Source organism: Chlorocebus sabaeus, chromosome 11 (genome assembly GCF_047675955.1).
Source record: "Chlorocebus sabaeus isolate Y175 chromosome 11, mChlSab1.0.hap1, whole genome shotgun sequence".
Lineage (NCBI taxonomy): Eukaryota > Metazoa > Chordata > Mammalia > Primates > Cercopithecidae > Chlorocebus > Chlorocebus sabaeus.
Genome location: NC_132914.1, coordinates 93,228,536 through 93,245,192, shown reverse-complemented (window position 1 = coordinate 93,245,192; position 16,657 = coordinate 93,228,536). Strand labels below are relative to the sequence as shown.

The 16,657-nt window shown below is 38.1% G+C and overlaps 1 protein-coding gene across 1 annotated transcript in view; it reads left to right on the top strand.

Annotated features, from left to right (window-relative positions):
* CCDC38 (coiled-coil domain containing 38) overlaps positions 1 to 16,657 on the top strand; it is a 59,798-nt gene that overhangs the window by 11,198 nt on the left and 31,943 nt on the right. Inside the window, exons 2-4 of the mRNA XM_008004303.3 lie at positions 239 to 339; positions 1,922 to 2,087; positions 11,122 to 11,186. Coding sequence (XP_008002494.2) covers positions 239 to 339; positions 1,922 to 2,087; positions 11,122 to 11,186 — 332 coding nt within the window. The remainder of the gene's footprint in view (positions 1 to 238; positions 340 to 1,921; positions 2,088 to 11,121; positions 11,187 to 16,657) is intronic.

The window sequence follows — 16,657 nt, the reverse complement described above, 5'->3', positions numbered from 1 at the left end:
GAGGCATCCCTGGAGTCTCTGACTCTGCTGTGATTCTGGGGGCTGCCCAATTCACAAATCGTTCATTACTCAACTAAACTCCTTCAAATTTAATTTGGCCAAAGTTTTTCTTTTAACATTACCTTCTCAGAGACCCCTGCATCCCATTCATTGCACCCCGGCTGGTGGAAGACTTACTATTCTGGTCAGTAGAGGAAGGATGACAGAATTCATTCATTCATTCTTTCTTTTTTAACAGATAAAGTAAAGGATGGCTCAATCAAAGAGGACAGGCCTTATAAGATCTTTTTCAGAGATCTCTTTCTTTTCAAAGAAAATGAAATGGAAGCAAAGAAAACGGTAAGGTTTAATTAAAATCACAACCTCAATTAATGTTAGAATCATATCCACTTATATATTGCTCTTATGAACTTTGCTGGGCTAAGACATGGAGTCAACTAGACACAGGTGGTGTGTGCCTCACACCATGATGGGGAGACAGTGCGAACACAAACGACAGAAAAACATCCAGCTGACAGTAGGCACCGCAAAGATCGCCACCTAACGGAGGAAGAGAGATACACCACAGCAGTCCAGTAGGACAAGTATGGCACACTGTCCTTCATTGATTCCAACACCCACATTTCCACATTTTTTACATTTCTGAAATTGGTATCTAGCTTCCATAGATGGGATGTCATACATCACTGGCCGTGAGTAAAATAATAGCACATCCTACAATAAGTGGCAACTCAGAGTGGAGGAAATACAGTAACAGAGGCATGCCAAGGAAAAAGAGAGGAAGGGGTGTTCATCTTTGTTGATGAGAAGATGGAAAAAAGGGTGTTAGTGGTGAGGAGATAAAAGGAGGTGCGTCTTCAAGAATCAGATATGGATAAGACAATGTATATGTGTGTGCTGGGGAAGGAAGAAGGGATGAAAGTGGAGGAGGGGGTGTTGTTTTCAAATTATGTGGTATGAAGCTAGATCAATGATAAGGCTAACTTTCCCACTGTGCCTTGCAGAGTTAATCTCACCACTGGTGTGGTCATCACACCTACATCGCCTGGTTCACATCTCAGTAGATTTACTCATTTTTCCCAGAGGTAAAAGTTGATTACAGGACTTTGTCTACCCTAATTAAGATAGGGAAATTATCTACAAATGCTCAACAACAGACTCATCTGTATGTGATGGTTCCTCAGCATGTGTTGTATGGTTTTGTGGAATATAATTAAAATTAAATTAAGAGAAGATGAATGAAATCACAAGCCTAATTTTTAAATATCTACTGGGAAGATCCCTTTCCTCTCAAGTTTTTAATTCCACAGAACCAACGCTTAGAATTTCCTTTTTTTTTTTTTTTTTTGACAGTCTTGCTCTGTCACCCAGGCTGGAGTGCAGTGGTGTGGGCTCGGCTCACTGCCACCTCCACCCCCGGGTTCAAGTGATTCTCATGCCTCAGCCTCCTGAGTAGCTGGGACTGCAGGCACCCATCACCACGCCCAGCTAATTTTTGTATTTTTAGTAGACACAGGGTTTCTCCATCTTGGTCAGGCTGCTCTTGAACTCCTGACTTCAGGTGATCTGCCCACCTTGGACTCCCAAAGCACTGGGATTACAGACATGAGCCACTGCACTCAGCCCGGAATTTCCAAATTTTAACTGCATTTTGAGCAAGACTAAATTGTGAAAATGAAGCTGAGAGGACATTTTCCAGTCTTGTATTTGTGATGTACATATTTAATGAAAGTTAAATGGTCTCAGCTTCATATGAGAAGGAAATTAAAACAACACACATTCCTTCAAAGAGAAGAATGTGGGGTTGTTGTTTTAACGTTAAGATTTTTGTTGCAAATGTTATTTTCATATATGATCACTGATTTTAAGATAACATACTTTGGTATATTAAAAATTCTTTCCAACTTTTCCACTTGGGCAGGAAAAACTTATGAACCATAACATGAAAGTCTACCAGAAAACTACTTTTTCATCCAGAATGAAGAGTCGTTCATACCTGAGCCAACTAGCTTTCTACCCTAAAAGGGGTGGTAGGTCATTTGAAAAGTTTGGGCCAGGTCCTGCTCCGATTTCTAGATTTCTAGAAGGTGAGTTGAAATTACTCTTTAAGGACATCATTTTGAATATTTACTATTAATGTCGGGTTTGGGAGCTTTGTTGGAGGGTGATTAAAACAGACAGTATGCTGTCTTATAATGGTAAGGGAGTCTTAGTAGATGGGGACTGAGAGTTAGGAGAAACTCTATGTTAAATAAGAAAACATACTTTTCCAAGATGACTGTTACTCATTTTCATAATCGTCCTCCCAGGAAGACAGTTACTGCCAAAAGAATATAGTATTAAAGTTTGCAAAAGTGGATAAAATATAAAGGTAATAGCTCTGGCCATTCACACTCAGTTCTAGATGTCAAACTTAGAAAGTTTCTAAAGATAAAAAAGCCTTGATATCCAAGCCATAGAACTCATGCATCCAGAATGAGGACGCTAATAAAATTAAATGAGCTTACCTGATGTTGCAAATACCTAATCTGGTTTTAGTGACCTTTGGAGGCAACATGTTAAAATACTGTAAGATGATAATTACTGCTCAACAAAAGAAGGCAATCTGATTATCAAAAATGTCATAGGTGTATCCTACTTGTCAAACCAAGTAGTACCTATAAATGAGATAGAAAGTAATTTGAAGTTAATGAAAATAAAGTGATTAATGCTAGGATGATGGAGTAATAAAATCTTCCCCCAAAATGAATGTTTTCCAAATTTTTAAAATAAAAAGTTTAAAATAAGAAAGGAAAGAAGGAAGGAAGGAAGGAAGGAAAGGAGGGAGGAAGGAAGGAAAGAAAGAAGGAAGGAAGGGAGAGATGGAGGAAGGAAGGAAGGAAGGGAGTGAAGGACATACATCATGCTGTGATAACTTAAAAAAAAAAAATTTCTCTGGATCCCAAAGCCCATGCATTTTCCCAAACTGAAAAAAAAGTTTTCAGAGAACAAACAAACCACTTAGGGAAGGGCTTTGGATTCAATAATTAATGTAGGAAAAGAAAGCCATGTTAACTTATTCAGAAGAGCTTCCAGGTGCATCTATAATTGTATGTCAAAGCAGCAAATGATAGGCAGCAAGGTGATGCCAGGGCCTGTACCACAAGTTCTAGGGCATATCTGTGTTCAATCACATGCCTCATAGTTTGCCTATGTAGAATAGTAAACCTTAGGTCATCAAAAGCATTTACAATTACATGTGATATGTTTTAGAAAGAGTTATACACCAAGTGGCTGGTTTAAAAAACCCAGGACACTCCAGCAGTTCTTAAATAACTCAAAAATATGGCTTTGCAGATGACCCCATTCGGCAGAATTGCTATTTAACAGAGAGGTTACTGGTCTCTTAAGAGTAGATGTCTTGGATTAATTTTGGGTATGAAGGGAAAAAAAAGTGAATGGCATAGGGTCAACTCTTCAAAAGGAAACAGTAAAATGGTTTAGCATCATCTAAGGCAATCTGGGCTCTGTCAGCAATGGAAACCAGGTTGTCAGTTTCTGCCAACTGCACAGATAAGCAATTTGGACATTTTAACTTAAAATATGCAAGTCACCCTCAGACTGTATATCCAATCAGGACCTGATTTGACTGAAACCCTTACTCCTCAACCTTGTATCCCCTGCCTGAATTCTGATTGAAAACATACCTACATGAAAGCAGAATGAGCAAGCAACCACACGCTGGGAGGTTAGGTGACTTTATTTTTGTGTACGCAGTAGTGGCAAACTGCTCGGTCCCCATCAAAGAAATCACACGCACAACTAAGTGTCAGAGACAGATCGGTTCGCCTCTGTGAGAGAAGTGCCATTTCCATCTTCGCACGGCTAGCAGCCTGACTCTGGTTTTGCTCTCAAAGCACAACACCTGGGATAGCTGCAGGACTCTCTGTTGCAGTATTCTATGTCCTCAGATCTCTCAAACTGGTCTTTACACCCCCAGAGAGTGGTGGAGGTGCCCTCAGGTCTAGGAATGCTAGTGTGTTGGGCAGGGTTTTATTATTCTTGGCCACTTGATTCAAAGATCTGCCTGACAGCTAGAATAGCCAAAATGGGAAACTTACTATAACGAGTCTACTTAGAGTTGAAGAATAAAATTCTATCAACTCACCCAGCTAGTACCATGTCAAAGTAGGCTGAAATGGTGAATATGGCTCTAATATTTAGTAAGCTGACAGCACAGGATTTTTTCAGACCTTGAAGTTTATTTTCAGTTTGGCCAACCCATCAGAAGTGATCAAATGAAAGCTACAGTAAGCAGTTTCATTCTTTTCTTCTATTAAAAATGTTTGAGTAAATGGAACCTGAACCTAACCAAGTAAATATGAGGATTGAAGACCATGTTCGATAACATCATAAGGATACATTATGTCAGATCGATTACATGGGAAATTCTACAGAGAAATGGACCTCATTTCTTGAACAAATGAATGGCATGGGAAAAAAAAGTTAGTGTGTGTAGGGTGTAAGGTGTGGAGAGCAGGGGTGGCTGTTGTAGATTAAAAAGAGGACTTTAGGATCCTTACCATAAAATGTTTAGATTTTAATTTTTAAAACTCCAAAAAGGTATTTTTAAGACAACTGGGAAGATTTGAATGCAGGCTGGGTATAAAATGACACCAAGGAATAGTTCATTTTGTTAGGGCTGATGGTGGTATTATGGTTATAATTTAAAACTTTTTATCGGCTAGAGTTACATATTAAAATATTTATAGATGAAATGATACAAAGGCTTGAATTTGCTTTGAAATACTCCAGTGAGGGAGACATTAAGGAGGGTGACAATAAATGAGACAAGATTGGTAAAATGTCGATAATGTTGAAGCAGGTGACAGGTACACGGGGGAACATTATATGGCTCTCTACTTTGAATGTCAGTGATTCCCATAATATAAAGTGTTTTTGTTTTGTTTCGTTTTTGAGACAGAGTCTTGCTCTGTCACCTAGGCTGAAGTGCAGTGGTGCAATCTTGGCTCACAGCAACCTCTGTCTCCCGGGTTTAAGCAGTTCTCGTGTCTCAGCCTCTGAGTAGCTGGGACTACAAGCACATGCCACCACACCTGGCTAATTCTTTGTATTTTAGTAGAGACAGGTTTTTGCCATGTTGGCCAGGGTGGTCTTGAACTCCTGGCCTCAAGTAATCCACCCGCGTTGGTCTCCCAAAGTGCTGGGATTGGATGTGAGGGCGATCTGGCTGTGACATCTGTCACCCCATTGATCACCAGAGTTGATTTGGCTGATGTGGCTAGCTAAGCGGGTGTCTCATTCCGCCCTCACCCCTCCATGTGCATCCCTCCCAAAGCTGCGCCCTCAGTCAGAGAGGACGACCATCCCCGATAGGGGAGGACCCGTCTTCCGTCAAGGGCATACGAAGCTGCACTCCCCTGCTAACACCTCTAAACAAGCTCCCAAAGTGCTGGGTTTACAGGCGTGAGCCACCATGCCCGGCCTAAAGTTTTAAAATCTATTAAAAAGACAGCTGTGTGATAAGTGCTGACAGATTTCATATATATTTTATTTAATCCTCAACAAAACATTGTTAAATATTTTTGCCTCCTCTTTGTGTCTGATGAAAGTGACTCACGGAGTCTGTCACTGATTCGAAGTCTCTCAGGGGGTGGAGAATTCAAGCCAAGAACTCTCTGACTCCAAAGCTTGTTGTTTGTTACCTCCCAATTAACATTATTAATGATCATAATAATCATTGTTACCATTATTAACTTTGAGAAATTAAATGATTACGCATCCCAATTGTATTTTTAAAATAATAGCCAGTAACAATTATTAAGAAATTACTGTGTGTTTTTGTAATATGTTACGTCATTTTCCTCTTACAACACTATGATGAAGTAGTGTATCTTCCCAGGCTTACTTATGCTTTGGTAATAAACCACTCCTAAATTTCAGTGACTTCCAATAACAGAGGTTTAATTATCCTTCACTTTCCGACGTGGGTGCTTTTCTCTGGGTCTTCTGCTGAAAGAACAGTTCCTGTCTGGGATGTTGCTGGAGTTACAGCAAAGTTACAGCAAAGGGAGAAAGGAGAGAAACAGGTGGTGGTTCTTGAAGCTTCTTCCTGGAGGCAACGTATATCCCATCCAATCCCATTCCCTGGGCTGAATCTGTCAACAGGCAAGCCTGACATCAACTTAGTGGGGAAACAGAATCCTCTCACAGAGAGGGGCAGCAAATATTTGGGAACCATAACATAATCAGCCATAGGCAGTATCCTCATTTCACAAATGAGGAAACTGAGGCATGGAGAGATGGTAATTTACTCATGTTCCCACAGCTAGTAAGAGGTGAAGGTGAAATGTGACCCAGGACGACGTGGGCCTCCTAGGCAGCACACGCTCACAGGTTACTTGGAAATATTGTTTCCTTTCTACCTCAGTTTGCATTTTTTTGCTTTTATTATTACTTTTTGAGACAGGTTCTCACTTTGTCACCCAGGCTTGAATGCAGTGGCATGATCATGACTCACTACAGCGTCGACCTCCTGGCTCAAGTGATCTTCCCACCTCAGCCTCCCCTTCCAAGTAGCTGGGACAAAGGCACACATGACCACACCTGGCTAATTTTTGTATATTTTTGTAGAGACAAGGTTTTGCCATGTTGTCCAGGTTGGTCTCAAACTCCTGGGCTGAAGCGATCCACGTACTTCAGCCTCCCGAAGTGCTGGGATTACAGGCATGAGCCACTGCTCCTGGCCCTGCTTTTATTACTATTTTTAATTAACCCCATAATAATCATGCATATTGATGGGGTATAGCGTGATGTTTCAATACATGTATACAATGTGCCATAATCAAATTGGAGTAATTAGCATATTCATCGCCTCAAACATTTATCATTTATTTGTGTTGGGAACATTCAAAAGTCCATTCTTCTAGCCATTTTAAAATATGTACAAACTGTTGCTAGCTCTAGTCACCTTACAGCACGATAGCACACTAGAACTTACTCCTGTTGTCTAGCTGTACTTGTGTGCTGTTAACCAACCTCTTCCTATCCCCCCACCCCTATCCTTTCCTGCTTCTAGTGACCACTATTCTGCTCTCTACTTCTATGAGGTCAACTTTTTTAGCTTAGGAGTGAATATTTAAATTCTTAAATTTTAGATTCAGGGGATACATATGCAGGTTTGTTACCAGGGTATGTTTCATGATGCTGGGCTTTGGGCTTCTACTGACTGCATCACTAAGATAGTGAACATGGTACCCAATGGGAAATTTTTCAACCCTTGCTCCCCTCCTCCCTCCCTGCTTTATGAGGCCTCAGTGTCTATTTTTGCTATCTTTATGTCCATGTGTACTCAATGTTTAGCTCCCACTTATAAGTGAAAACATGCAGTATTTGCTTTTCTGTTTCTGTGTTAATTCACTTAGGAGAATGACTTCCAGCTCTACCTATGTTGCTGCAGAGGACATTATTTTATTCTTTTTTATGGCTGCATAGTATTCCATGGTATACATACACTACATTTTCTTTATCCAGTCCACTGTTGATGTGCACCTAGGTTGAGTCTCTGTATTCGCTATGGTTAACATTGCTGTATGAACATACAAGTGCATGTGTCTTTTTGGTAGAACAATTTATTTTTTGGGGGGTAGGTACCAGTAATGAGATTGCTGGGTTGGATGATAGTTCTATTTTTAGTTATTTGAAAAACCTCCAAACTGCTTTCCACATGGGGCTGAATTAACAGTGTATTCCCATCAACAGTATATAAGCATTCCCTTTTCTCTGCAACCTAGTTGTCTGTTATTTTTTGACTTTTTAATAATAGGCATTCTGACTGGTATGAGATGGCATCTCATTGTGATTTTGATTTGCATTTCTTTGATGATTGGCAATGTTGGGCATTCTTTCCAGTTTATTGGATGTCACTTGTGTGTCTGCTTTTGCCTACTTTTTAATGTGTTTTTTTTTCTTGTTAATTTGTTTAAGTTCCTCATAGATTCTTGATATTAGGCCTTTGTCGAATACATAGCTTGCAAATATTTTCTCCTATGCTATAGGTTGTCTGTTTAGCCTGTTGATAGTTTGTTTTGCTGTGCAGAAGTTCTTTAGTTAAATTAGGTCTGAAATGCTAATTTTTATTTTTGTTGCATTTCGTTTTGAGAACTTTGCCTAGGCCAGTGTCCAGAAGAGTATGTCCCAGGTTTTCTTTTGGGATTTCTTTTTATAGTTGGAGGTCTTACATTTAAGTCTTGAATCCCTCTTGAGTTAATTTTTGTATATGGTAAGAGGAAGGGGTCTAGTTTCATTCTTCTACATATGGCTAGCCAGTTTTCCCTGCACCATTTATTGAAAAGGGGATCCTCTCCCCATTGTTTATTTTTGTCAATTTTGTTGACAATCGGTTGTAGGTGTGTAGCTTTATTTCTCGGTTTTCTATTTTGTTCCATTGGTCTCTTTTTGTACCAGTACCATGCTGTTTTTGTTACTGTAGTCTTGTAGTATAGTTTGAAATCAGGTAATATGATGAGTCCAACTTCGTTCTTTTTGCTTAGGATTACTTTGGCTATTTGGGGTCTATTTTGGCTCCATGTAATTTTTATTTTATTTTTATGAATTATTTATTAATTTAGAGACAGTGTCTTGCTCTGTCCCCCAGGCTGAAGTGCAGTGGCATGATCACAGCTCACTGTAACCCTGAACTCCTAATCTCAAGCAATCCTCCTGGATTAGTCCTGTGAGTGGCTTGGACTATAGGCATGCACAACCATGCTCAGCTAATTTTTAAATTTTTTTGTAGAGATGGGTTTCTTGCTGTGTTGCTCAGTCTGGTCTTGAACTCCTGGCCTCAAGCAATCCTCCCACCTTGGCCTTTCCAAGTTTTGGGATTACAGGCATGAACTACCATGTCCAGCCTGAATTTTAGAAAGATTTTTCTGTGAAAAATGACATTGGTAGTTTGATAGGAATAGCATTGAATCTGTAAATTGCTTTGGTAAGTGTGGACATTTTTAATGACATTGATTGTTCCAATCCATGAGCCTGGAATGTTTTTCAATTTGTTTGTGTCGTCTATGAATTTTTTCAGCAGCATTTTGTAATTCTGATTGTAGAGTTCTTACACTTCTTTGGTTACAAATATCCGTAGGTATTTTGTGTGCGTGTGTGTGTGTGTGTGTGTGCGTGTGTGTGTGTGTAATGTAAATGGGATTGCATTCTTGATTTGGCTCTCAGCTCGAATGTTATTGATGTATACAAATACTATTGATTTTTGTACATTGATTTTGTATCCTGAAACTTTGCTGAAGTTGTTTGTCAGATCTAAGATTCTTTTGGTGGAGTCTTTAGGGTTTTTTAGGTATGGAATCATATCATCAGTGAAGAGAGATAATTTGACTTCCTCTTTCCTGTTTGGATGCTTTTGTTTCTTTCTCTTGCTGGATTGCCCTGGTTAAGACTTCCAGTATTATGTTGACTAGGAATGCTGAGAGTGGAAATCCTTGTCTTGTTCCAGTTCTTAGGGGAAATGCTTCTAACTTTTACCTCTGTATGATGTTGGCTGTGAGTTTGTCATAGATGGCTGTTATTATTTTGAGGTATGTTCCTTCCATGCCTAGTTTGTTGAGGGTTTCTACCATAAGGGGATGTTGGATTTTATTGAATGCTTTTTCCGTGTCTATCGAGATGATCCTATGGTTTTTTGGGTTTAATTCTGTTTATGTGGTGAATCACATTTATTGATTTGTGTATATTGAACCAACCTTGTATTCTAGGAATAAAGCCCACTTGATCATGGTGAATTAACTTTTTGATGTGTTGTTGGATTCAGTTTGCTAGTGTTTTTTTGAGGATTTTTGTGTCTATGTTCATTAAGGATATTGACCTGTAGTTTTCTTTTTTGTTGTGTCTTTGCCAGATTTTGATATCAGGATGATACCAAATTCATAGGATGAGTTAGGGAGGAATCCCTTCTCTTTGATTTTTTTGGAATAACTTCAGTAGGACTGGTGCTAGCCCTTCTTTGTACCTCCGGTAGGATTCGGCTATGAATCCATCTGGTCCAGGGCTTTATTTGGTTTGGTAGGTTTTTTTTATTACTGATTCAATTTCAGAACTCATTATTAGTCTGTTCAGGGTTACAATTTCTTCCTGATTCAATCTTGGGAGGTTGTGTGTTTCCAGGAATTTATCCATTTCCTCTAGATTTTCCAGTTTGTTTTCATAGAGGTGTTCATAATAGTCTCTGAGGATCTTTTATATTTCTCTGGGATTGGCTATAATGTTACCGTTGTCATTTCTGAGTGTGCTTATTTGGATCTTCTCTCTTTTTTTCTTTGTTAATCTAGCTAGTGGTCTGTCAATCTTGTTTATTCTTTCAAAGAACCAACTTTTTGTTTCATTGATTCTTTGTATGGTTTTATTTTCTCCTCTCAATTTCATTGAGTTCTGCTCTGATTTTAGTTATTTCTTTTCTTCTGCTGGCTATAGTTACATTCTTATTAAGAGATTTTATTTTATGCCACATTCTGTTGGTTTTTATGAAGCAAACATTATTGAAATGTAGCATATGTATAAATTTCCAGAATGAAAAAAGCTTGAAAGGAAACATTTGGTATTTTCTATTGCTAGACGGTAAAACTAGTTGTCATCTTTTCCTTTCCTGACATAAATTTGGTTTATGAGCCCAAAAAGATTTTGCCTAAGAGCTTTGGTTTTATGTGTAGATTGGCCAAACATTAAGATTTAAAATACTTCAGTCTTACTTGGTACAGAACAGGCTTAGGTTAGTTGTGTGACCTTGGATAAGAATTTTGACAGCTCTACACTTCAGGACCTTACGGACAGGATAGGGATAGTAGTAAGTACCTTATTCGGGTTGTTGTTAGGATTAAGTGATGTGTTTAATGTGGCTAATGAAGTTTCTGGAATATGATAGACATAAAATAAATTGTAATTACTATTATTAAATAAACTTGAGTGGTTAGAAAAAGGTTTATTTGAAGGTATAGTATTTTTAAAAGATCGGATACATACTGTAGAATAATTTAATTATATGGCTTTTATTTTATACAGCATTTTTAAGGATGATGCACAAACTTAAATCTATTTCAACTTTCTTCACAGGTTCAGACACAAAAAGGACTGTCCATGAATTTATTAATGACCAGAGAGACAGGTTTCTGCTCGAGGTAGTAAAAATAACTTTGCTCCCCTAGCCAAATGGAAGACTTCTTGTGTAGTGTTGTCAAATATTTACCTTGACATTTTGCTTTTCTATTACATGTCCCAAATATATTGGTTGAACAGGTTGTTTTTTTCATGTGTTCATTAATTTGAAAAATACTTACTGAGAGTTTACTAAGTGCCAAGCAGTAAACAAAGCAAAGACCTGCCCCTCAAAGGATTTACATTCTAATATCCCAGACAAGGTTTTTATACTTCCTGGAACCTATCAGAAAAATTATTCTAGAAAATATCTGATTCTAGTTTGTTCCTTTTTCCCCAATTATCTCTCCTATGACCAGGATAGCACCTGAGATGCCCTGTTTAATGCAGCTTCTCCTGATGCTTTGGCTGAATATGGTGGGAATCCAAGCACTCTGGAAATTCAGACAATTCTAGAATCCCTCCAGCTTTCTTCATACCTACTCATGTCAGAACAGTGTGCCAGGTCCCTTGTGGAGTCTTTTATAAAAAATGATAGAGGCTTTTTTTTCCTGCCATCAAAAACTTTAACTAGAAGCCAAGTGTATAACTGAAAACATGATTATTTACTATGTCTATATGCATATTCATTTACCATAGGTAAAGCAGAGATGCCAAGCACTTAATGGGAAAATAATTACAAAATGAATGAATTGAACATTTTTATACCTTTATTGTCAAGTATCTAATAATCTAAAGATGTTAACATGTCTCAATTAAACTCTTTGATGCTAATGAGTAAATAACAATGTACTTGACTTTTCCTAATTTCACATCACACATTTTGGGGCATAAATTTAGTTAGTTAGTACTTCCGTACACTGCCAGTCGCAATCAACATAAAATATCTCACTTAAAGTAACTAATAAAGTTATAAATAGAACCTGTTGGCTTTGTTTGTTAAAAAGCATTTCCTGGGTATGAGTTTGGTCTTTATTATAAAGTCCTACTGACATAACAGATGTCCTAGGTAGTTTAAGGTGGCGCTTGATAGATACACTAGGATTTTAGGACATTTATATTAAATATACCTCATTTCCTTTCTTTGCTATATCCCTCCCTTCCTCAACCAGTTTGGTGAAGTGTCCACTTATCAAAAAGACTTGTACAGTCTATCCTCCGTATCCACAGGTTCAGCATCTGAGAATTTAACAAACTGCAGATCACAAATATTGAGAAAAAATGATAAAAAAACAACAAAATAATATAAATTTTGAAAAATTATAAAGTATAACAACTATTTTTTTTTTTTTTTTCTGAGTCAGAGTCTCGCTCTGTCGCCCAGGCTGGAGTGCAGTAGCCCCTCAGCTCACTGCAAGCTCCGCCTCCCGGGTTCACGCCATTCTCCTGCCTCAGCCTCCCGAGTAGCTGGGACTACAGGCGCCCGCCACTTTGCCCGGCTATTTTTTTTTTTTGTATTTTTTTAGTAGAGACGGGGTTTCACCGTGTTAGCCAGGATGGTCTCGATCTCCTGACCTCGTGATCCGCCCGTCTCGGCCTCCCAAAGTGCTGGGATTACAGGCTTGAGCCACCGCGCCCGGCAACAACTATTTATATAGCATTTACATTGCTATTAGGTACTATAATTAATCTAGAGATTATTTAAAGTATATGGGAGAATGTACAGAGTTATATGCAAATACTATTCCATTTTATATAAGGGACTTGAGCATCCACAAAATTTGGTGTCCTTGGGGATCCTGGAGTCAATCTCCTGTTGATGCCAAAGAACAACTGTTTGTAGTAAAAAAATTCGACCTTGTCCAGAAAGAGTCTGACCTTTGCCCTTGACTTCTGGGTGGTAATCTATATCATACTTAATAAAGATGTCTTTCTTTAATGTAGAACTGGTCACATCTGACAGTCTTAGGGTGGGGGCTGGCCATCCCAGAAATACTAACAATGGGACTTAGAGGTGGGGCTTTGGGTCACACTTAGAGGGTCTGGAGACTGGAGACAGATCAACCACACAGTCAACCAATCACACCTAGTTAATGAAGCCTCAGTGAAAACTCCAGACACTGAAGCTCATTTGTACTTCCCTTGTTGACAATATTCTGTGTGTGTTGTCACATGTAGATGCAGGGAGGATAACGCCTCCTAGTTCCATGGGGAGGGAACACTGGAAGCTTTGCATTTAGAATTCACTCGGGCTCTGCCTTATGGGTCTCTTCCTTTGGATGATTTCAATCTGTATTCTTTCCTTTTAATAAACTATACCCATGAGTATAATAGCTTTCAGTGAGTTTGTGAGTCCTTCCAGCAAATTACCAAAACTGACAGTATTTGGGGGAACCCCTCAAACTTGCAGTCAGCGTCAGAAGTGAGAGCAGTCTTGGGGACTATGATATGAAATTTTCAATTTGGCTGACTCTGGGTAACTTGTAATAGTTTTCTAGTTTTCTTCATGGCATCTTTATTTTTTTATTTATAGCAGAGTTGGGACATGAAATACCCATTTAAAAATTATTAATATTGACATATTGTGAATTTAATATTATAAACACTTTATGCCAATAAATTTGACAACTTAGATGAAATAGACAGAGTCCTTGAAAGATGCAAACTACCAAAGCCTACCCAAGAAGAAAGAAATAAATGGAATAGCTTTATGTCTCTTAAAGAAATTGAACTTACAGGTAAAAATCTTCTCACAAAGAAAAACCCAGATTTATTGGTTAATTCTGCCAAATATTTAAAAAAGAAATAAGTTTAATTTTATACACACTGTTTCAAAAAAATGAGAAAGAGGGAATACTTCACAACTCATGCTGTGAAGCCAGCGTTACCCTCATATCAAAACTAGATAAAATGATTAGAAGACAAGAAAACTAAAGACCAAGATCTCTTGTGAGCATATATGCAAACATTCTGAACAAAATGTAACAAACCAAATCCAATAATACATAAAAATGATAATACATTATGACAAATTAGGGTTTAATCTAAGAATACAAAAGTAATTTAACATTTGAAAATGAATCAGTGTAATACACATTAACAAATTAAAGTTGAAAACCCATATGATTATCCCAATTGATGCAGAAAAACCACTCAACAATATCCAAAATTCATTCTTGATAGAGACTCTCAGCAAAATAGGAAGAGAAGTTCCTCAACTTTATAAAAAGACATCTACTAGAAACTTATTATTAACATTATATATCTAATGGTGAAAGACTGAATGCTTTCCCCCTAATATTAGGAACAATGCAAGAATTTCCACTGCACCACTTCTTTTCATCAGTGTTCTGGAGGTCCTAGCTAGTGCAATAAGACAAGAAAAAGAAATGAAAGACATCCAGATTGGAAATGAAGAATTAAAGCTGTCTTTATTTACAGACAACATGATCCTCTCCGCAGAAAATCCGGAGAAATCTATTTTAAAACTACCATAAGGTATGAGTTATGGACCTAAAAAAATGGAGAGTGATACCATGTTCATTGATCCAAAGACTCAATATTGCTGAGATGCCAAATCTTTCCAGATTGATTTACAGATTAATTTATTTAATCTATAAATACAATCTCAATGCAAATCCCAGGAGTCTTTCTTGTAGAAATTGAAAGGCTGATTCTAAGTTTTATACAGAAATGCAAAGGACCTAGTTTCCAGAGCTATGAAGCATCTAAAATGTTATCCTACTTGCAAGCTAAGAAGTTAGTCTGGTACAGTTTCATAGTTTCAATAGAAGACACCAGACTCCTGGGTGAGAAATAAAGAATAGTTTCTTATTTATAGCCATTCCACCCCTGGGAATTTATCCAAGAAAAATAAAAGCACATGTGCTCATAGCAACCTTATTCGAAGTAGCCCAATGTAGGAAACAAACCAAATGTCCATGTACAGGTAAATGGGTAACCAAACTGGGGTATATCATCATAACTGATTACTACTCAGCAATAGAAAGGAATTAGTTATGGATACTCTACAACATGGATGACTCAAAATAGTTATACTAAGTTTATAAATCCAGACAGAATAATAGTTCATACTATAATTTCACTAGATAAAATTCTAGAGAATGCAAGCTTGTCTACAGTGACAGAAGACAGGTCAGTAATTGCCTGGGAAAGGAGTTGGGGAGGAGGGAAGAAGGGATGGATTACAAAGGGCATGAGTAGACTTTTTGAGGTGATGAATATGTTCATTATTTTGATTGTGGTGATGATTTCCCAAGTATATACATATGTCAAAACTTACCAGATTGTATACTTTAAAAATGTGGAGTTTATTGGATATTATACCTCAATTAAGCTAGAAAAAAATTACGAAAATGATTCTACAATTACTGATCTTTTCTAACTATTATTTTTCCCTCTCTGCTGGATTATTGCCACCAACATACAAACATCCTACTATTTACCCCATCTTTTAAAACAATGCCACCCCAAAAACCCTCTTTAGATATCAGTTTGGCTAACTCTGGGTAACTTGTTAGTTTTCAAAAACTGAAGTGGCTTCATGGCATCTTTATTTTTTTATTTATAGCAGAGTTGGGACTCTCTTTAGCTATCACATTACATACCATGGTTGTTATCGCTTTAAAATCATCTCATTTCCATATTTTAAATTCATTTATATTATAATGTATGTGGCCTTATTTATGATTTTTTTTTTTTCCTGTATGGCATTAAAAACCCAAATGGGTCTGGGTGTGGTGGCTCACACCTGTAATCCCAGCACTTTGGGAGGCCAAGGCAGGCAGATTGCTTGAGCTCAGGAGTTTGAGACCAGCCTGGCCGACATGGCAAAAACCATCTCTACTAAAAATACAAAAATTAGCCAGGCATGGTGGTGTGCACCTATATAGTCCCAGTTACTTGAGAGGCTGAGGTGGGAAGTTTGCTTGAGCCTGGATGGTCGAGGCTGCAGTGAGCCAAGATCACACCACTGCACTCCAGCCTGGGTGACAGAGCGAGACCTTGTCTCAAAAACAAAACAAAACAAAAATCACCACGTGGATTATTATATTCTATACTAAAAAAATAGAAGGAAATAGCAGGCAGATGTCAAAGTTGTGTTTGGGGATCTAAATAGGCCTTTTTGATTACAGTTAGATGTGGTACCCTTGGGCTGGCTCCCAGGAATGCACCACTGGCATGGCAGAGTTGAAACTGCTTTCTCCCATGGTCTTCCTATTGGCAGAGAAGCTGGTAGCTTTTGTGACTGCAGACAGCCCAGTTTCCCAATTCCCAGAAAGTTCTAGAGGGTAATACACTGTAGGTAATACCAGATGCATCTGCTCTTTGGAGGAATATGCAGCTATTTTTTATTTCTAGGGCTGAGCTCTTTTGGAATAACACTGACCGTCTTCATAAAAGTAAGAGAGGGAAATTAGTCTCCCCTCTAATAATCCTCGAAAATAAAACTCCTTCAAGAAATAAAGTCCATTGCTCCAAGATTTAGGCATACTATTATTTCCAATACAAATGTTTACTTGCTGTGTATAAG